Source organism: Protopterus annectens, chromosome 1.part0 (assembly GCF_019279795.1).
Source record: "Protopterus annectens isolate FY-2018-M chromosome 1.part0, PAN1.0, whole genome shotgun sequence".
Lineage (NCBI taxonomy): Eukaryota > Metazoa > Chordata > Ceratodontiformes > Protopteridae > Protopterus > Protopterus annectens.
In genome coordinates, this window is record NC_056725.1 from 780,630,180 (window position 1) to 780,652,592 (window position 22,413).

Here is a 22,413-nt window from a genome sequence, read left to right on the forward strand (position 1 = left end):
GAGAGAACGTTATTGTACTCTGTGTCACTTACAATGTATCCTTTTCTAATTCCCTTTTAAGATTGAACTGAATGCTCCACTGGTGGACCAGGGTCCATTTGATGTGATTATCCACAAAATCTCTGACCTGATGCTAGAGTCTGACTATGACATACAGTCATTTCATATTGTCCAACATTTTCAGGTAAGCTGCACTTCTGACTTTGCTCTGTTAACTCTTGAACTGAATTTATTCATTTTAAGACAAGTGATTATAATTATTATTTTGAAATTATCATGAAATTTAAGGACTTTTAAATTGTTTAATATGCTTTTCATGTGATGTTCTTATATTTTAAGTTCATAGCTAAGTACTAATCAAGCTGCCTTGTGCACCATTTTAACCATAGACAGTTTCCCCTTAAAAGGTGAAAATCTTTACAATTTGTGTATGAGAATAAAATAATTTAACCATTATGCCAAGCCCTAAACCCTAATTGCATGACACATTATAAAAAAAACAATATTTTGATTTGCCTGGTTTGTAGAGTTTATTATTTTCATAAGTAGCAGATGTGAGTATGTGCTCCCTACTGAAGACCGTTTTCATTTGGAAAGCAATAAAACATCTGCTAGAGAAATAGTATATTTCAGTGTGTTATAATATTGTCATTGTACAGGGGACCTCGTAGTGAGATCTGCATTGCACTACCTCCTTTTGAAATGCTTGTTTCTATTTATTGAAAAGAATCCCTGGTTGGCTGCAAAATGCTGGGCATATCCATTTAGGATACAGTGTGTGAATCTGCTGCCATAACTGCAGTGGGAGTATCACTGATTATAGGATCCATGGGGGATTCCCCCATAAAAGGGATGAGGAGTGTTCACATTGTACTGCCTTATGTTCTTGGGTGAGTAAAGCCACTGATCTGGCCTATATAGAAGGAGGAAGAGGGGGCCCACATGGGATGGATACAGGCAGTGCCACTTTGTCCTCAGATTATCACTCAGGTATCTTTTCATTCTCTTCATCATAAACCCTAATACAGGTATCAACATCAGTCTGTCATTGTGTCTCAGTCTCTACAGATATCACCACAGCTGTTCTCTGCCCTGTAAATACAGAAAAAACAAACACCAGAGTGAACATGGATACCTGTGCTAAAACTGTGCCCTTGTTGCATGCGTGCTAAGGCTGTCAATACAAGATGTACCATACAAAACCCAACCTGCTTCTGCCATCAGTCGTGCTATTATAGGATTTTTCAATCTTTTCCAAAATATGAGCTGCTGGATCAGGTTGATATAGCACTGTATAATACCCTAAGAAAGAGAAATGCTTGTTCTAAAGTACTCGGGTGTACTTTCCACTAGGTTCTGGCTCTTTGTAATGTACCTGTTTCATGATGTTCTTAGTTTATTGTTAAATTTATGTGAACTTGAAAAGTCACAATTTAGTCTGTGTGAAATACAGATACTACGAACAACAGGATCATATGCAATGGTTGACCAGGTCCACTGAGACATGTATAATGCAAAGAACAAAAACTTCCGGACTCTGGAAATGCTAACCGTTTTACTGAAACACCACAAAGCTTATGGGTTTGCACCCTTCCTTGGTGTGAATCTAATATAAAAAAGCAACACTCCATTTTAAAAACTTCTGAATGACATCATGTGATACAGCCCCCAATTGTAAATCTTTCACAATTAACTAATAAGAATTTTAAAACACAGTATAAAAACATTGTTTTCATAAAAATATGTACATACTTTAATATATAAACAATAATATATCACCTATCAGTATTATATTAAATCTGTCTAAAACTGCAGTATATAATAATTTCAAATACATTTGTTTCTTCCTCAAAACAGGCTTAAGGTTTATGGCAGCATTAATACCAGGCTCATGGTCTGCATGTAGGCAGAAAATCCAATTATATTCACTAATTTCAAGCAAATTATTGATATCCCCACCTCTCATATTGTTATATTTCACATCTATTGCTCTGAAGTAAAATTCATGCTCTCAACCTAATTCATCTAGGTGCTTAGCTAGGGCATTAGCATTAATATTTCTCCCTATTTCAGACCTGTGTTCAGCAATATGATCTTTTAATTTTCAAGTACATTTTCCCACATAAAATCCTCAGCATTTTATGCATGTGGCCAAGTGGGTTACCATTGGATGATCGTAATGCCAAAATGTTGACATTCATATGGCTAAGACCATATATGATCGACTTTCAGAATTTCGAACATCCAAAAATAAAAATACAAACACTACAAATTTCTAACACATTGCTAGCAGAGGGGCAAGCGCCCCCCTTCACCCCCAACACTCCCCGTAACTTAAATATAGCAACTCCGAGATCGCACTACAGTGCAGGAATGGAAATCTTTCCATTCTGCTCTGCACTGAAATGCCAGTTCCGCATTGTCGGTATTGCAAATGTCGATCATATGGTCTCGGCCATATGACTCTTGGCATTTTGCAATGTTGACAATGTGAAGGGAACCCAGCCAAATATACCACATTATAGATTAGATGCTGTACATAATTTTGTATGTGCAAATAATGAAATATGAGGCAGAGATACTGAAACTGTCTGTGAGCTGTTAGAAATTGTTCTAGCTAGTAATGTGTTTATGTTTGAATGTCAAGTATACCACTGGGTCTCTGGTTTGGCTATTGGTATGGCCATAGCCATCACCTAGGCAAACATTACCCTAAATCAATGGGAGGAAGAATTTGTCTACAATTGTCCACTTGCATTTAGATCTAAAGTATTACTTTTATAAACGCTTTGTGGACAACGTCTTTTTGACCTGGGTGATGATTTGGTAGAACGAGTATTTGTATAATACAACTGCCTTTCTGAAATTTAAATTAAGCTTTTCTTATGATGAGATCTGCTTTTTGAATGTAAGGTTGCAAAAATAATGATGTTGTTAACATGTATATTCAGAAAGAAAGTTCAAGCTGATAGGTATACACACAAGAATAGTATGCATGCTACACATGCTTTTAAGGGGATCATCAAAAGTTAACTGCTAAGAGTAATAGCAACGAAGAAGAGTGTCATGAACAAATGGATGAGATGCTGCAGGAGTTTAGAGAAAGAGGCTATGATAATCAGCTATTAAATAAACTTAAGTGTGACATTATAAATGACAGAGAAGGTTTAGCTAGGCCAGTTTTAACAATAATGATGTATAAATGAATCCTAGAAAAAGAACAGCTAAACAGGCTGTCCTATGCTATACTACCACATATAATTAAAGAACTGATGAGGTTAAAAACATTATATATAAGAATGTGGATATCTTGGAAGCAATGCTGGAATTAAAATAAATCACTGGTAATAAACCAAGTTTTGCTTATAAGAACTGCTCTAGCTTGAATAAACGGCTTTGCTATAAAGATATGGATTTTAGTTGTAGGAAGGAAATAGCAACTAGACATGGGACATTCCCAAACTAAAATTGTCTTTGTTGTAAATTTATCTTAAAGGATAATATATGTGTACATCCTAGAATAAAGAAAATATATGACTTTAGATGTTTTGCAACACGTAACACAATTAATGTGGTATATTTGGTCACATGCGTAAACTGCTCAGGATTTTATGCGGGAAAATGTACTAGAAAATTAAAAGATCATATTACTGAACACAGGTCTGAAATATGGAGAAATATTAATAGTAATACTCTAGTTAAGCACATAGATGAGTTAGATTTGGAACATGAATTTTACTTCAGAGTAACAGATGTGATATATAAGAATATGAGAGGTGGCGATATCAATAATTTGCTTGATATTAGTGAATATAATGGGATTTTTCACCTACTTGCAGACTATAAGCCTGGTATTAATGCCAAGGTAAACCTTAAGCTTGTTTTGATGAAGAAACAAATGTGTTTGAAATAAATTATTTTATACTGTAGTTTCAGCTAGATTTAATATAATGTTGAAAGATGATATATTATTGTTTATATATTAAAGTATTTATATTTTTTATGAAAACTGTGATGCCCCTGCACTGGACCAGTAATAAAGGAGCCTCAATCTTCACCACTAACACCAGTGAGGGCCATGCACATTGGGAGGATTACAAGTACACACAAAGTAAAGTAAAGTACAATTTCCCTTAAAAACACACAGAGATCACAGTCAGTCTGGGACTGTTTTTTCCCTCTCTCTCCAGATCCCCAACAAGACTCCCCACTGACACAGCTATAGGGTTATGATCTCAGCCGAGTGGTCAAGTCAAAACCTACAGCACCCTCTCTTTCCAACCAGTGCTTTGTGTCCCTGCCCAGGTAGCTGACACACACACACAGACCCACACACACACACACACACACACACACACACACACACGCACACATGCACATGCACACACACACACACACACACACACACACACACACACACACACACACACACACACACACACTTTGAGATCTGATTTATATACAAATACACAGACACTCCTGGGGAAAGCTGGCACAGGTTTTCTAGCTATGCCCCATTCTGCCCAGACTATAAGGTAGTAAATACTGCCACCAACCAGCTCTTTATCAGCTACTATAAGGCCCTTCCCAAAAGGGTGACCAATTCTGCTGTGCAATGTTACTATTATCCAATTGGTAAGTGTGACCAAGACTAAAGGTATTCAAGAGTGGCCTATACAGTGTTACCAAATACATATGCAAGTACCCTAAGAGCTTAAATATCTCTAAACAAATCAGCCACAATTAAACAGTTTAAATATATTTAATAATAAATAATAAAAGCACAAAACAATGGCCAGTAATTCTACACAGTGACAACCGAGATCAGAATCACAGAAAATACTTTAAAACAACATTGCAGGACAATCTCACATAAATACAGAAAACATCTAGACTAATCTTATTATATTCCTATCTATCTCTAAGAGAGATACTATGATCTAAATCTTACTTACAGACCAAGGCAAATTCAGATGAGAGGTGCTGAAGATGGATGTATTCAGATCCAAGACAAGATACAAAATGCACAGGCTAACTCTCTGAGATAGTTCTTAAGTTACTATCAAACATTTCTGCTGGGTTATCTCAGATTATATCATTCTTTGTCATCTCTGTGTCAAAAATACTTATTTTTCAGAAGTTTGCATGGAACTGGAAGTCGTAAAACAGTTACCTTTGAAATCTGTAATTACTTCTGTTTTCAGACATAGAAAGAATTTCTAGCTGCAGACATTATGTCTCCTAGCTGAGATAAACACCATTGTAAATAATTCACTTATTTTCTTAGAGTTTGCAAGTTAACTCTGTTATTTTCCAGTAGGGCACACTGTGGTTACATTCTTGAAGCTTAGCACATAACATGCAGTTTAACACACACTTCTGTACTAGCAGTTTAATACACACATAACATATAGTTATCTTACATTTGTAAAACAAACATACAAATCATATTACTATTCCCAAATGACATAGAATTATTTACAAAATTCCAGCTAGCTGGGCTGGCAGCCTTCACAAAAACATTGTTTTTAATACTGCGTTTTTAAAATTCTTATTAGTTAATTGTGAAATTGTTATGTCTGGGGGCTCTGTCATATGATGTAATTCAGAAGATTTTAAAATTGAGGTCACCCCACTTCAATAGCGTGTGATCGATTTGTGAGCCAGATGGCAACCGATCTTACAACAAAAGGGTTTACATTCAGTTTACTAAGTTTATTGTTAATGCCCGAGCGTGGAATTGTGTCAGATGCCTTGGCCAAGTTGAGGTATGCTATGTGCACAGATTTGCCATCATCAATAGCCCTGGTTACATTTTCAAAGAAATCCACCAGTTTAACAGGCAGGATCTGCCCTTGAAGCAGCTAAATTAGGTCACCTATGTCTTTATTTATGAGGTCCAGGATGATACGTTCCATGGCCTTACAGATAAGGCTGGTCAGGATTATGGGTCTATAATTCCCTGGGTCTGTTGCTAAGCCACCTTTGTGGAGGGGAATAACTGTTGCTGTTCTCCATTCCACAGGAACAAAGCCTGTGTTTAGGATGTGACTGAATAGGGTGCTTAACAGTGATGCTAGTTCATGTTTTAGCTTGTTTAGAAGACAGCCTGGGATGCTGTTTGGTCCCATAGAGGCTGTGTTTTTTGCCTTAGACAAGACTTTAATGACCTGCTGTTCTGATATGTAGGGTGAGGGGGGAGTTGAGGGCAAGGTTTGTGATAAGTTTGGAAGGGGGATAAGGGAGTGAAATTGTCACCAGGTCTGTCCACCAGCAGGCTTGCTATCTCTGCAGGATCAGTGTGTGTGATATTGTTTGTCACTAGTTTGGCACATACTTGGGTTTTACCTTTTAGGCTGCATATGCAGCTATAAAATGCCTTATGGTTATCCTTGGTTGTGACTGCTAATTTTTTCTCAAAGTTATCGTTAGAGGAGTTGACAAGTTGTCTTATTTCCCTGTTCAGACTGTGGACGGTGTTTTTCCATTTTTGGGGACTTGTGTTAGTTTTCTTAGACAGCAACCTTTTGCATTTGTTGTAAAGTTTGTTGATGCTGAATGCCCACCAGAGTAGCTTCTTTTTACTTGGGGCTCTGTATTTGATTCTCTCTAGAACAGCTGCGTCTATATATTTATACAAGTGATTGTACAGGGCTTTAGTGTAAGCTTCGGTTTAGTTACCGCTTCAAGATGGAGGTGGGGCTTGGAATGCATTTATACCTTCCACTAGGAGGGTATAATTTGCCTTGGTGAAGTTTTTTAGTCTGACTTTGCCCTTTATGAGTTCTGGTGCTAGTGCCAGTTTGAAGGTTACTGATTTGTGGTCAGATTTAACTAATGAGGGTCTGACAGTTGCGATGATGCATCTGTTTCTCATGTCAGTGACGACCAGATCTAGTATGTTTGTTCCTCTTGTTGGGTTTGAACAATTTGTTCCAAGACATTTGAGTTAACAAAGTCAAGGAACTTTTGCGCTAGTGAGTTAGGGCTAGAGTAGGTTTCCCAATTGATGGTGCGATAATTGAAATTCCCCATGACCACATTGTTTGGCAATATTTGGATTGACTCCAGTTTGGTCAAGTAGACCTCATGCGCATCATGATCCATGGAGGGGGAGCTCTATAAATAGCTATGACTTGAACGGGGATCTTACTCACAGTAATCTTAACTTGGAGTAACTCCATGGAGTTGTGCTGTCTAACTAGATGTCAGGTAAATTTATCTCTAATATAGATAGAAACTCCACCTTCTTTGCTTCTCATACATCATTTGTTTTGCAGTCTGAAGGTGTGGATGGCATTATAGCCTTGCAAGGCAGGGGAACTGTCTGAGGCTTTGAACCATGTTTCTGTGACTGCACAGACATCTACATCCTCCAGTGATAGGAGTGCGTCCAGGGTGTGCAGGGTTTGGTACAAGCTGCTAGTGTTTAGCAGCATAACCCTTATTTTATGATTGGCAATTTTCACTTTGGCAATTTTGCTTTTGAGACCTTACCTAAAAACGGCACAATGGGGGAAGCAAGAGACTTTGCCAGCAGCCAAAAGCCTAGTGGTGCCAGGTGCAAACTGTCTCTGGCAAAGCAGTGAGGTTTGTCAACCATGTCATTCCAGGCTGACAGAAAATGGATCCCCTTGAATGACACCCCAAACTAAGCCAATTATTGAAATCGATCATTTTTTTGTTTATGCTGTAGCATCATTCTAGGTGAGGATTATATACCCTTCAAGGTTAGCTACATACCTACCTGAGACATATACTCAGAGAGCTCAATCATGTCTATCTTCATATAGTCTAGTAAGGTACATCTCCAGTTGTTCACTAGAACATAAGCTATGACAGAGTCATAATGATACTTGTTGCAGAAAGACTTCAGTACATGTGTGATGTGATGAATCCTGGCACAGGACAGGCACCTGACCATGGTTTTCTCCTTATCTAACTCGGTGAGTGGGACATCCGTGAGTCTCACTATGAAGTCTCCAACATGAGCACTAGGTAAAAGTCTTAGAAATCTCTTTCTGTGACTTAAGAATACTTGGAATCCATGCATTTAGTCGAAAACACCAACGCCAAACGTTACATTTTCTGAATCTACTTGTCAAAACTCACATTGGCGAATGGTTGGAATGTCGAACATAACATCGAATTTGACATTTCCGATTGCTCAACCACCAACACAAGTCTTACCATGGGTCAAGAAGGGGGATATTAGCCTGGCTGGCATTCGGTGTTCATGGATTCGGCATTTGAAAATTCGACATTGCGAAAACTTGGGTCACTGCCTTTGACATTTAGGTCATTGGACACCTAGCGTTCCATTAAATGCATGTATTCCTGAATACTTATTTACAAGTTCAAATCAATACTTGATGAAATGTGAACTGATACTTTAAATACAATTTTTAATTCATATTTTCCAAATGTTTTTTTCTTGTCATTTTAATGCCAAATGCCCATAATTTAACTTCACTTAAATGCATTCTCCACTAACCATCTACTGCCCATGATATGTAATTATTATTATTATTGTTGTTGTTGTAAACACAGTCAAAAATGTATTTCTCGATGAAGAAGAGCTTATAATATGTGATCAGACATTGAGCCATATCAGTTGATGTTCTTCGTGTTTCACTGTTGCAGTCATCACATTTGCGTTATCCCTGCCAGGGTAGCCCTCAGCCAGCCCAAATACCAGATACTTAGTATTTCTGCGTCAGTTTCTGTCACTTGAGGACTGACTTCAGGTCATCAGTAGTATAAAGTAAGGCAGCCAACACCATTACATCAGTCTTTCTTGCCATGGAGCCCAAAGCAGAAGCAGTTTGCATGAGTACCAGTCAGCCGCTACCTGCGTTTTGTCTACCGAACTGAAGCTGAAGTCTTCTAAAGCTAAGTACCCCATTGGGGATCCTTTTTTCTTGCACTAACCAATGTCAGAAAAAGTTAATAATTGTCTCGCCTGTGGAAAACAAAAACCACACAGAGACTTCCATTCTTACTGCGTCACTTGTTTAGGCCCAGAGCATGACGTCCCTCATTGTAGCTTCTGTGCTTTGTTCAACACCAGAACTATCCATCATTGGGCCCTTATTGTAGCCAGATATTTTTGCTTAGAGTCCTTGAATTCTGGGGTCTATATTAGAACACCAAACATTCAAAATTTCGAGTGTTCTAATATTAACCCGTTTTCAGCGAATGCTGACAATATCGAAGAAACAGAAAAACAATTTTTTCCTGTGGAAAGAATTTGGTTGTCCATTTCTGTTGCTTCTGTATTTTCAGCGCTGTGGTGGAAAGTTACGGGTCAGGTTCAGGTAAGTGCAATTGTGTGGACGTGAGGGTTAGGGTGGGTTAGGTGAGTTAGGGTTAGGGCGTGGGTCAGGTAAGTGTGCGATTGTGTGGACGTGAGGGGTTAGGGTGGGGTAGGTGAGTTAGGGTTAGGGCGCAGGTGAGGTGTGCGATAGTAACGGATCTTAGAGTTAGGGTTTGGGTTAAGGTAAGTGGATAGTTAGTGGTGTATGTATAGTTTAGTGTAGGGTTAGGTGTAAGAGTTTAGGTGTATGTGTGTGGATTGCTGTTTGTTTGGTGTGCTTGTGTTGTGTGTATGTATTTTGGAACAGCAAATTTTTTTCCCTAGGAAAAAATTTGCTGTTCTGTATGTTCAGTGTTTTAAATTTTCGATTCATAGGGTTCGATATTAGAATACACGAAATTTTGAAAGTTCAGTGTTCTAATATAGACCCGAATTCTGATATGGCTTCCATAAGCAATCTGACAGCAGATCTTCTGAAAAAAACATAAAGATAACGACAGAGACAGACCGCACAGATCCAAACCTACCGATGACGCTTCCGTTAAGCTAGTCATCAGTTCTCCGGTTCTCAGTGAGGTGCTTTTGCAGCCCCTGATGCCCACTTCTGCTGATTTCCAGGCCGCTACTGAGACCCCTTCCGAGTCTGGTATGCCACAAAACACTTCTTCAACTAAGGATCCTGTGGTTGTCTCAACCTTGGATGGGTCCAGAACCGCTGAGCAGGCACCGGCTTCCGAAGAAGGCCTTCGCACTTCTGAATCTCGAAACAAACCGATGTCTACTTTCACGACTACTGTTTTTCTAAAACTAACGAGTTTCTTAGGTCCCAGGTACGAACTACACCTAAGAAACCGATGACCCACTCTGAGGTGCCTGCTACCCTGCCTCTGTCTTAAATGCTTAAAATGGCGGAAGACCTTATCATGCTGATCAGGGGAAGCCAAGCTACCTCTCCAAAAGGAAAAGAGATCTGTCCTTTGTAATTTTGTCTGACCAAGAATCAGATGAATCTGATGTATCTGAATATGAAGACTTGCAACCCCTCTCCACTTATGAGGATTCTGATGATGAGGATTCCATTCCTTCAGCCTCTCCCCCAGAGGATTTTTCCTTTGGGGAAAACCTGCATACCTTAACTCATTACATCCGAGTGACACCTCCAGGTGCATCTGCAGTTAACTCCTACTGATGCTTCTAGGCGTCAAATATTGCTTGTTCATATTTACATCAATAATTCCAAAACCATGTTATGTACAAGGTTTTAAAAAATTTAATCTTAAAGCTTACACAATGGCAAACTCAACTGCATTAATATTTGGCATCTGTCTAGTGCAGGTAAATAGATATTAGCTGTTTTTATGATATTAATTTATATAGATATTATTTTTCACATTTTTTTCTAATATCTCAACAACCAAGTAACATGGACAGAACTCCTTAGCCTCATATGAAAGTTCTCAGCTAGATGAATAAAATGCTGCTGACTATATGCATGTAACTTGAGTGGTTGCTGAGATATTGTAAGTTGTTTACAAAATATTACAAGTATAATAGTTACAGTGTTTATTGTGACTTATAAAATTCAGTTTAAGACCTAAAACCTAAAGAATAATGCCACCATAAAAGTCGTTCATGCTGAAGAGTTTGCCATTTATACTTCTTTCATAACCCTTATGGTTCTAGAGATATGAACATTTGTTTGAAATGTGAGGACATAATTTGATTCTGTCAAAAGGCTTAGGCTCTGCCCATTGGAAGTTACAGTGCAAACCTCCTGAGCTCCATTGCAGTGAATGAGTTAAGGGAGCACTTCCAATGGGAGAGTCAGGACTACCCTCAGTCCAAAAAGAGACTCAGAGAAGATCTTCCACAACACAGACCTTTGGCCACCCCCTCCAGTCCTGGATGTTGTGGAGGATGTTTTCCTCAAATCCATCTTGACTCCTGATGCCCTCCCTCCTGCTTCCAGAAAACCAGACAGATATTACGGAGTCCCTGATTCACATAAATATCTATTTAAAAATTCTCCAGCTGACCCTGAGGTCATTTCTCAAGGGCCAAAATGAATGAAAGCAACTTCTTCTAAGAATCCCACCCCCTCGGACAGGAATTTCTGAGCATTGGATAGATGGGGTAAGAAAGTATACACCTCAGCTACTCTTGCTATCAGGGCAATAAATTGTCAGCTCCATATGCTGAAATTTCAGCAGCATACACTGGAACTTCTTAAACAAAAAATGTCTTCCTTTCCTGCTTGGGCAGAATCTAAAGATTTACAAGAGTTAATGTATTCTGCAAGTCAAGTAACTAAACACACCTTGCACTGTGGTTTTGGTGCCACAGAAGCTTCTTGCAGGGCAGCAGTCACTGGATCTGTCATTAGAAGGCATGCATGGCTTAAGAAACAGCCCCTGCCAGATCATGTCAAATCTAAATTGTTGGATGCCCCCTTGCACAAAGATAACTTTTTTGGCACTAAGGCAGAAGAGGTCTTAAAAAAGATGGAAGAAAAATGCAAACAGTTATGGATTTCATGCAGGTCCAGACCCCTAGGCTCAGCAGGCATTGTCCCTCCAAACACTGGTCCTTTCCTACTCTCAGTAAACCGGCCCAGTCTAGGCCCTGTGGAAGTAGACCCCCCCCCACTGACAGCAGCCACAGGGAATGCAGAGATCTAAGCAGTGGACTACCTCCACTTCAAAACCAGGGAGTTCTAAGCCACCCACTTATGGTAAAAACTCACAATGACTCTTCTCCTCCAACCTCTCCCTCTGCTCACCTTCACTTTCCCCTAGGAGGAAAACTCTCCTTCCACTCAAGCACCTGGGCCACCATTACCAAGGACCACTAGTTTCTAAACATTGTATCTCAGGGATACAGATTTTCTTTCCACACACTTCCAACCCCAAAAGGGTTCCCAGATTTACCACCAAATCAGTGGGCAGAGGCTCAAAAGCAAATCTTTTCCCTGCTCTCTATGAGGGCAGCAGAGCAAGTTCCTGCAGAACAGATAGGCTAAGGTTTCTACTCCAGACTTTTTCTGGTGCCCAGAAAAGAGGGCACCTGGTGCCCCATCCACAATCTATCCATTCTAAACACCTTCCTGGTGATCACAAAATTCAAAATGCTCACACTCCAGCAGCTGCTACCCATGCTCTCCAAGGATGCTTGGCTAGCTACCCTAGATCTAAAGGAGGCCTACCTCCACATTCCTATCAGGGAATCATGCAGGAAATACCTCTGGTTCAGGGCAGGATCTCAACACTTTCAGTTATCTGTGCTTCCCTTTGGCTTATCTACTGCTCCCAAAGTTTTCACAAAATGTCTGGCTCCAGCCATTGCCTTTTGCAGGCAAAGAAATGTTCAGATTTACCCATTCTTAGATGACTGCCTTATTCATTCAGGCAGACAGCCAGGAGAAGCTCCTCAAGCCCCTGGCCTTTGTAAAGAACCTATTAACTTCCCTAGGATACACAATCAATGAAAAGAAATCCAAACAGGTGCCAAACTAAGGATAATTTTCTTGGGAGCAAGTCTGGACAGAGCTTCCCAGATTGCATACCTTACTCCAGAGAAACAAATTTTCCTGACAGCCTACTTCTCTCAACTAGCCACCAGGCCCCAGCTAACTGCAAGGAAAAACCTGCAAGCTCTGAGGTTCATGGCACATTGCATACTACTCATTCCATATGTCAGACTGCATATGAGGAAACTTCAGTGGTACCTAAAGAGCCTTTGGTGCTAACACTCTCAAGATCTGGAAACTCTTCTACCTATAATTCTTTGCCTCGGAAAAGATTTTCTTTGGTGGGCTGCTGCATGCTCCCACAACAAGGGGATGCTTTTCTCACCAACCCACTCTACCCAGACCCTCACCACAGATGGATCAGACTATGCTTGGGGTGCACACCTGGATGGCAGGTGCATTCAGGGCCAATGGAGCCCACAGCAAATTCCACTGCACATCAATCAAAAAGAGATGATGGCTGTGCAGCAAGCCTTGATAGTTTTCAAGCCCCTTCTCTCTCCAGGGGTCCTCCTGATCAAAACAGACAACACCACTGTGATGTGGTACATCAACAATCAGGGAGGGACTCACTCCTACCCTGTATGCAGGCTGGCCATGACCCTTTGGCACACAGCTTCTGCCATGCAACTATACCTGTTAGCACAATTCCTACCAGGCTCTCTCAACTCTCTGGCAGACCATTTAAGCAGAAATCTTCTGGACCCACATGAGTGGCAACTCAAAAGAAGTACCTTCACCCTAATAACACAGAAATGGGGAACCCCGAAGGTCAACCTCTTTGCCTTCCACACCAACTATCAGCTCAGCAACTTCTACACCAGGTGCATCATTGCATGGCTTGGAAAGTGGATGCCCTATCCTTCCCTGGGTCAATCTATTGGTCTATGCCTTTCCTCCTCTACCTCTCATTGCCAGGGTACTGTTCAAAATAAGGAAGGAAAAACCAAGGACCATTCTCATAGCTTCAGACTGGCCCCAGCAGCACTGGTACCCCTTGCTGCACAGCCTGTCCTTGCTACCCCCATTGCATCTTCCTCAGATTCCAAACCCCCTGACCCAGAGGAAAGGGGAGTTCTTGCATCCCGAATTACAGACACTCATTTTGGCAGCTTGGCTTATTCCCTAGCACACAACCTATTTGCAAACCTCAGTAAACAGGTTCTGGATGTTATCCGTGAGGCCAGACATCCTAGCACCAGAAAGTCTTCTGCCAATAAATGGAAATGGTTCTGCACCTGGATCCCGGCTAAGGGAGCCAATATGGCACAGCCCTCCCTCTCTCTCATCCTGGATTACTTAGCTGATCTACTACACAGTGGCCTCTCTTTCTCCTCTATCAAAATTCTTGCCCCTGCTATTTCTGCTCATTTTCCCACTGAGCAGCCCCTTTTCATACACCTTTTGATCAAACAGTTTCAGAAAGGGGCTAGCAACTTGAGACCACCCAGAAGGGCACCAAACCCAACATGGGACCTTAACTTTGTATTGGAAAAGCTTACCCTACCCCCTTTCGAACCAGCCTCTTCTGCAGAGCTAAAATTTCTCTCCTGGAAGACAGCATTCCTTCTGCCCATCACTTCACCCAGAAGAGTCTCTGAGCTGCAAGCACTCATGGCTGTGGAAACCTTCATCATCTTTCAAGCAGACAGGGTATCCCTCAGACCTAACCCTTCCTTCATGCCTAACGTGGTGTCCAGTGTGGCTGTCAACCTATTCATTTATTTGCCCACCTTTTTTCCTAACCCCCAGAACAAGGGGGAAAGAATTCTTCACTCTCTGGATGTGTACAGACAGCTCAGATTCTATCTAGACAGGGCTAAATCCTTCAGAAAGTCTGATCGATTGTTGGTTAGCTTTCCTACAGGAGCAGAAGGCAAAGCCATCTACAAACAAACCATTTCCAAATGGATAGCACACTGCATCTATTTCTGCTACAAACAGCATGGAAATCCTCTCCCCAATGGGGGTCAGGACACACTCTAACAGAGCAGCCTCTACCTCTGCGGCTTTCCTCAGAGGAGTCCCCACCAGGGACATCCTGGAGGATGCTTGGACATCTGTTCACACTTTTATCAAGCATTACCACCTGCCTCTCTTTTTCAAATCCAGAGCACGGTTTGCCACTGCAGTCTTGCAGGGCATCCTAGCCAGCCCCTAGTTTCTTTGACTGCCTCCACCCTTTTCCTCAGCTTTGGGAATCCTCCCACAGGTGATGACTGCAACAGTGAAACACGAAGAACATAGTACAGTTGTGTACACTTACCATAAATGTAGATGTTCGAATGTATTCACTGTTGCAGTCCTGGTTTCCATCCCTCCTTCCCCCTTTCTTCTCTTTCCTTTCAATGGACATATTGGTATTTATTTTCCACTGGTGAGGTTTATTCCACCAGACCCCGGCCTTCTACTTGGGGGCTCTTGACAGGTTAGGGCAAGAAAAACTGATGTAATGGAGTTGGATGCCTTACTTTATACTACTGATGACCTGATGTCAGTCCTCAAGTGAAGCAACCGACGCAGAAATACTAAGTCTCTGGTATTCGGGCTGACCGAGGGCTACCCTGGCAGGGATAACCCAAATGTGATGACTGTAACAGTGAATACACTTGAACATCTACATTTATGGTAAGTGTACACAACTGTACTTTTTTCTTTCTTTCTTTTCACTTTGTTAATTGGCAAAGTTTCACCACATGTAGACCATTTTAAGTGGAGACCTAGGGAGAAAAATCCTACAAAAGTTTTCAAAGGTACATAAATGACAGATCAGTACATGATAAAATAAGTGTGTCAGACATACACAAGTTAATAATAAAACAAGTAAATCTTTTCAAATTCCAGACAAGCGTTTGTCATACAGAGACTATTATTCAAAGAAACCTGGTATTGTTATTAGAAATCAGATTCAGCCATAATGGTTCAAACACATACATGCATCGATCTGAATATGACAATGCCAAGATGTTGCAAAAAAAAAAATATATATATATATATATATATATATATATATATATATATGTGTGTGTGTGTGTGTGTGTGTGTGTGTGTGTGTGTATGTATATATATATATATATATATATATATATATATATATATATATATATATATATATATATATATATATATATATATATATATATGCTTGCAGTGAGACAGTTAGTAGAAGATATGACAGAGTCCAACTAGGCATTCCCAGACTTGGAGAAAGCATATGACAAGGTCTCAAGGAAGCTGATCTAGGCAGTCCTGAGGTAGTTCAAAGTCCCAGAAACACTAGTAGAATTAATGCAGGCTATGTATGAGGTCCCAATAACTTACGTATGAACCACGCTCGGTCTCACAGAGGGGTTCCCAATGGGAGTGAGTGCGCATCAAGGTTCAGCTCTGAGCCTACTACTGTTCATACTAGTGATGGACTACATTAGCAAACAGGTCAGAGGGGACAGTTCAACAAAGTTGCTGTAAACAAATGACGTGGCATTACAGGCAGACTGAGCAAGTACTTCAGCAAAGGATAGGGGAATGGAACACAAAACTAAAGGCACACAAAATGAAATAGTACAGATAAGATAGTGGTAATGGCACCAAATGGGAGAAATCAGAAGAAGCTGAGAATTGAGATAGAAGGGAAGATAGTGGAACAGGTTAGCAGTTTCAAGTATCTTGGAGGGGTGGTTGAGGAGAAGATAAATCTGAATGAAGAGGTCAAAGCTAGAATCAGAGGGGCTGCTGCCAACTGGCATAGAGTTTCAGGTGTAGTGTATGACAGAAGAATGCCAAAGAAGCTGAAAAGTAAGGTGTACAACACAGTGGTGTGACCAGTGCTACTGTATGGTACAGAAACCTGGGCAGTAAAGAGAGAACAGACAAGGAAGCTGGAGGTGATAGAAATGGAATGCTTGAGATGGGTGGTAGGGTGCACACTGTGGGATAGATGAAGAAATGAGGACATAAGAGCAGAAGCCAAAGTAGCTCCAATTGTAGAAAAGATCAAAGAGAAAAGATTACAGTGTTTTGGGCATGTGTGGAAAATCAGAAGACAATCTGGTGAAAAAGATTTGGGACAGACCGGAACTAGGAAGAGGACATGAGGGCTTCCAGCAAAGAGGTGGATAGTGTGAGAGAAGATCTGTGACAGTTAGGCATGAGTGCTGAGGAAGGGAGGAGTGTGGGATTGAACAGAGAGAGATGGCAATAGTTAAAACAACAACTTGACCCCATATAGTAAATGGGGAATAAGGGGGTTGATGAAGATGATGAACTGTTCTGATCTGAAGCTAATTAATTTATATAAATAACTTAAGTTCCCTTTAAATAAAGTGCCTAACAGCACTTAAACTTTACTACTTCTTTTATGCTATTGCACAAGATGTTTAAACTGGGATTATATGCAGTAGTAAGGATTTTGAAAAGCAATAAGGTATTTGATAGTGTGGTCCAGGTTTAAGCTTAAAAATTGAGCAGCTTGTAAAATATCTGATTTGTGATGATTTATATTTGGCAATTTCATATTTATACAACAATTGGGTCTACTTCACGATGTCGAAAGCCGACAATATCGAAGCTGATATTGTCAGCACCACAACATCGAAAGCGCAGAACATTGTGTAAGTAAACGGAAATTTCCGTAGAGGAAGATTTCCACTTACCTCAATATAGTGCGGTCTTGGAGTTGGAATATTTAAGTAGTGGTACAGCTAACCGTAGGTGCATGGGTGTGCCCATCGCTTAACTACAGTTTAAGCAGCTTAAAAGGCTGAAGAGGATAACAAGGAAGATATATGCAAGTGAAGCAGCACAGCAATAGTGTATTGGGCACAACATTCGCCTAACATGCAGGCATTTCTGGTTCAAGTCCCACTGCAGCACAGTCTATTTTACATGGCAAAGCACGTTATAACCAATATTTTTGTTGCAAAACCCACTAAATAACATATATTTATGAACTGGAGTACTGTGTCAGTGTTATAATGAATAAGGCACTAGCAAGCAGGTTAAGCACAAATAAGCCGTAGTAAGCATATGTAAGCAAAAGCAAGCATGTTTAAGTGTGTTTGCGTGTGGGATAAGCACTGCCCACACAGACTAAGCAATTTAGAAGCTAACTGAGTGTAAGAAACTGTAACTGGAAGTTAGCAGTGCTTAGCTCTGCACAAACCCATGCAAACCCGCTTACAACTGCTTTAAAGTGCCTTAATCACTCTGTATCCAATGGCCCATGTTCTGCCCAGCAACAAAATAAACAGGCACAAACCCAGGACCCTGTACACTACAGTCACAGTAGTTAGCCACTAAGCCATCATAGCAGTGCATAAGACTGAGGTTTCAACAAACAAATCCTCACCATAGGAAAATCAAACTGAACATGTGAAAGGAATTTGTGTACAGTATGATGTTGTATATCCTGCCACATAACATAAATATGTGAACTGGAGTACTGCAGTAAGGCCAGATGTGAGGTGTTATTACAATAAAGTATTGAAGTCCCCAGGACCCCATAAAGTGTACGTACACATGAATCAAGGATACCAGACACAGATATAACATGTAATGAATAATAAATCAATGCCAAAAGGAAATATAATGCTAATTAAATATTAGTCAATGTTAAGCATTGCACAGCTCAGCTTACTTGGTGTAAGCAATGTGTAGGCTGGCTAACTCAATCTGCCCAGTGATATACCCCTTTAAGCAATGCCAACATTAGGTAAGCAGGTGTGCCCATAGCCTAGCCTTTTCAAAACCATCCAATCACAGGAAAGTGTGGGAAATTGGGCGTATTTAAATCCCACAGGTGCGAATACTTCCCATAACTGGTTGCAGCTCCCTACTATAGGCAGAATGGCTGGAGTAGGGGAAAGCACTTGATTTAGAGCACAGTGCCGGGGCACCCAGGAGTCCAGATTCATGGTATGGTTCCTGGTAAAACACCATGAGCAGAGACTTCTGCAGTGCCAGTACCAGGGCTCTCAGTATAAAGTGGAGGTCTGAGACAGTCTCACCTGTGACCTCACCAGTGTCACTGGTATCCCTCGGACTGGCAAGCAGGTCAGGAATCACCATGCTGACTTGAAGTGGCAGAGGGGTAATCTCTTGGAGCAGTGGCTCCAAGAATCAAGGCAGATGGCCAATGCCCCAGCACTGAGTAAGTACTCACTCTACTACATAGATAATGCTTGCCTAGCTTGTGTATACTATGGATAGGTAATGGCTAAATATCACTGTATTTCTCTGACAGCTGCAGATGAGCAGGCTGTTAACCAGAAAGGCCATGCTGCTAGGCTACAAAGGTTGCATCGAGAGGCAGCTTATTAATAATCTTGCATATACTGTCATAACAACAGTTCTAGAAAGTGTTGTATCAGTATAAAAATGTATTGTGTATGGGATGTACTGAATAAACTAGACAATATGGCAGGAAGACTGTCATATAGGTTGTGTGGAAATAAAGGTGCAATATCTTGTGAATAAAAGTATAACCCCTGGAGTGCTTGTGTACATTCTGCTATCATATGTTGTTGTAGTGCTGCATTCTATAAATAGCACTGTTGTAATAAGCAGTGTTACCCACACTGTTGAATGCAGATAAAATGTGTAGGAGGTTCAGTATAACAATGTTGGAAGTACCAAGAGGTCAGTCATATTGTACAACTGAGGGAGACTTATACAGAAAACATTGGAATGCTTCACACCAAGTCCCTGCTAGCAAAGTGTACTGTGATATTAGCTGTAGTAATTTTACCACACACAACAGGGGTTTGAATCCCGGGAGTGGTAGTAAGTTGTATGCATAAGCATACCCCACAACCATACAGAGTCTATGAGAATGTTCAGCTAGAAAGCTGTATGCATAATTAGATCCAACATCTGTACAGAATATGTTAGAATGTTCAGATCGTAAGCTGTAAGAATAATCATAACCATCAACTGTGCAGACTGTGTCAGAATGTTCAGGTAGTAAGCTGTAGGCATAGTCATATGCCTGAACTGTTCTGATCTGTCCAGCATGTCCAGATAAATGTCCCATATCTGATGCCCGGTAACCTGTTCCCCTGACAAAGCAATGTGATGATCCAAGAAATGTAGGCAATTATTACTGACATATAACTGATAGACCTGAACATAGTCAGAGAATGTATATGAAAACAAACCTGTCATTGTAGCATGTCACCCAAAGTGTATGACAGCTATTCTCAAAATATGTCACATTACCACCTGCATCCTGTCAAGTCTTGGCCAGAGTGTGTGCAATAACAGATTGTTAGGTATGTGTATAACATCAACATGGAATCTGGGAGTGTGTGTAGAATTTGTCAGGTCGTGTTAACAAAGATTTCCTCCACCTCTATAACAGGGAAGAGGTGTAGACTGTAGGTACAACACAGTTCACTCATATACCTGTCTACAATCATGGAATCTGGGAGTATGTGTAGAATTTGTCAAGTAGTGTTAACAATGATTTTCTCAACAGCTATAACAGGTAAGAGGTGTAGGCTATACGTAAGACACAGTCCAGGTATATACTAATCTACAAACATACCATTGTACAAAGTAAGGCCATTGGGTAGTGTAATAATACATGTAAGGGACAGATCACTGCAGTGACTAAGAAAGTTGTGAAAACTACAGGGATATAGTTGTTAATTGACCTCTCTCTCTCACCCCCACCATATGTGCAACAATAACCTAATTACACACCTGAATAGGTAGGTGTACACTCCAAACTTTTGTTGGGACATATGTCCTATTGGTTTATAAATATTCACATTTGGTTCTATGCATGTGCCAGTTAATATACTCTCATATTGGTGGCCTGTTGCCATCAATGAAACCTGCATGCTGTTGTAATGGCTACTGTTGTCCCATATATGCATATGTTCTGCTCACCCTGCAACTGTTGTAAATCTGGTGTCTTGGGTTAATGGGAATACCTATGCATGCTGTTATAACTAAGCCTGAATGCTGTTGAGTACTACTAACCGATATCTTTCCTAAAACTGCAACACCATAGCTCGTATGGGAAGGCCGGTCCCAGGGGACCCACCTGTCCTACCTCAGCTGGCCATGGCACCAGGCACCAGCATGTCTGTGGACCATTCTGGGACCTCCTCCTCCATTGGCCCTGTACCACCTTTGGGTGGAACCACCTCAGGGGATGGGGCTCAACCCCCCTGGTAGCAGGGGCAGAGAGGTACCTGTCACCCACTGACAGCTCCAGGCCATGGTGCATAGGGAGCTCGACAAGGAGATTCAAGACCAGCTACATCAGCTTGAGGGCCGCCAATTAGAGGGTGAGCCTGCCCCTTCTACTCAGCCCCCAGCACAGCCAGCTTTGGGGCCATAAAGGTGCACTGCTGACTGCCCAAGGGTGGGGACCTCAGTCCCACTGTTTCTATTTGGGAGCTCATGGGCTTGTGACTTCCAAACACCCCTCCCCGTCCGAGGTGTTTACCCCCCACATGTGTTATATACTGCCCCTGTAAGCGTCTTGTTTGTCTTGTCTGTTAACCTACCCAATCTACCTCCCCAAATATACCTACTACCCCTCCCCAACATCCCACTCTCACCTAAAAAAAGGGCAATCTGTTCCCACAAAAATTCTCACCCCATACATAGCTGTCCATTTTGCACATGTGTTCACTGGACACAAGTCATCTGCTCTAACTGGCATCACAATGAATTATTGTTGTCCTCACCCTCATCCAGGGGTTTGAGTGTCCAAATTTACCACCAAATTCAGTGGATATGCACAGCTGTTTCTGTAGAAGAAATGGCCAGATATGGACCTTCCCTACACCCATCCTGTACATCCCTGGCTATTTTCCCAACTGTCTTTCCCTCTTTGTGCCCCTTTTTTCACCACTTTCCTATTAACCCCTTTTTCTTTTCTTTTAAAGAAATTAGCACAGGGGTAAGTGGGAGTAAGCACTTTTAAGCAGCAGTAAGTGGGTTTAAGCCTGTTTGTGCAGGGATAAGCACTGCCTACACAGGTTAAGCAATTTAGAAGCTAACTGAGTATAAGGAACTGTAACCAGAAGTTAGCAATGCTTAGGCTCCACGCAAACCCATGCAAACCCACCTACAACTGCTTTAAAGTGCCTTAATCACTCTGTATCCAACGGCCTGTGTTCTGCCCAGCAACAAAATAAACAGCCTCTGCAAGGCTCAAACCCAGGACCCTGCACACCATAGACAACATGATTTACCCCTAAGTCATGACAGATCTACATAAACCTGTTGTTTTCAGTAACATATCCAGCCCAGTCATGCAACAGTACAGAGAATGTATACCAACATCTAGATGTATGTGTGTGTAAATATATTAATATTTGAACCGATACAACATATCTTTATATGTGTATATATATATATATATATATATATATATATATATATATATATATATTTAGAAATATATGCACACACACACACACATATATATATATATATATATATATATATATATATATATATATATATAAATATATATATGAACATATATACATATATACATGCAAATGCCTACATCAACACATATATATGTCTACACCTATATGTCTACATATAC

At 40.8% G+C, this 22,413-nt stretch overlaps 1 protein-coding gene across 1 annotated transcript in view; it reads left to right on the forward strand.

Annotated features, from left to right (window-relative positions):
• The window catches only part of LOC122794524 (inositol-tetrakisphosphate 1-kinase-like), a 721,296-nt gene that overhangs the window by 225,645 nt on the left and 473,238 nt on the right, over positions 1-22,413 (forward strand). Inside the window, exon 3 of the mRNA XM_044062994.1 lies at positions 62-184. Within this exon, the coding sequence (XP_043918929.1) occupies positions 62-184 (123 nt within the window). The remainder of the gene's footprint in view (positions 1-61; positions 185-22,413) is intronic.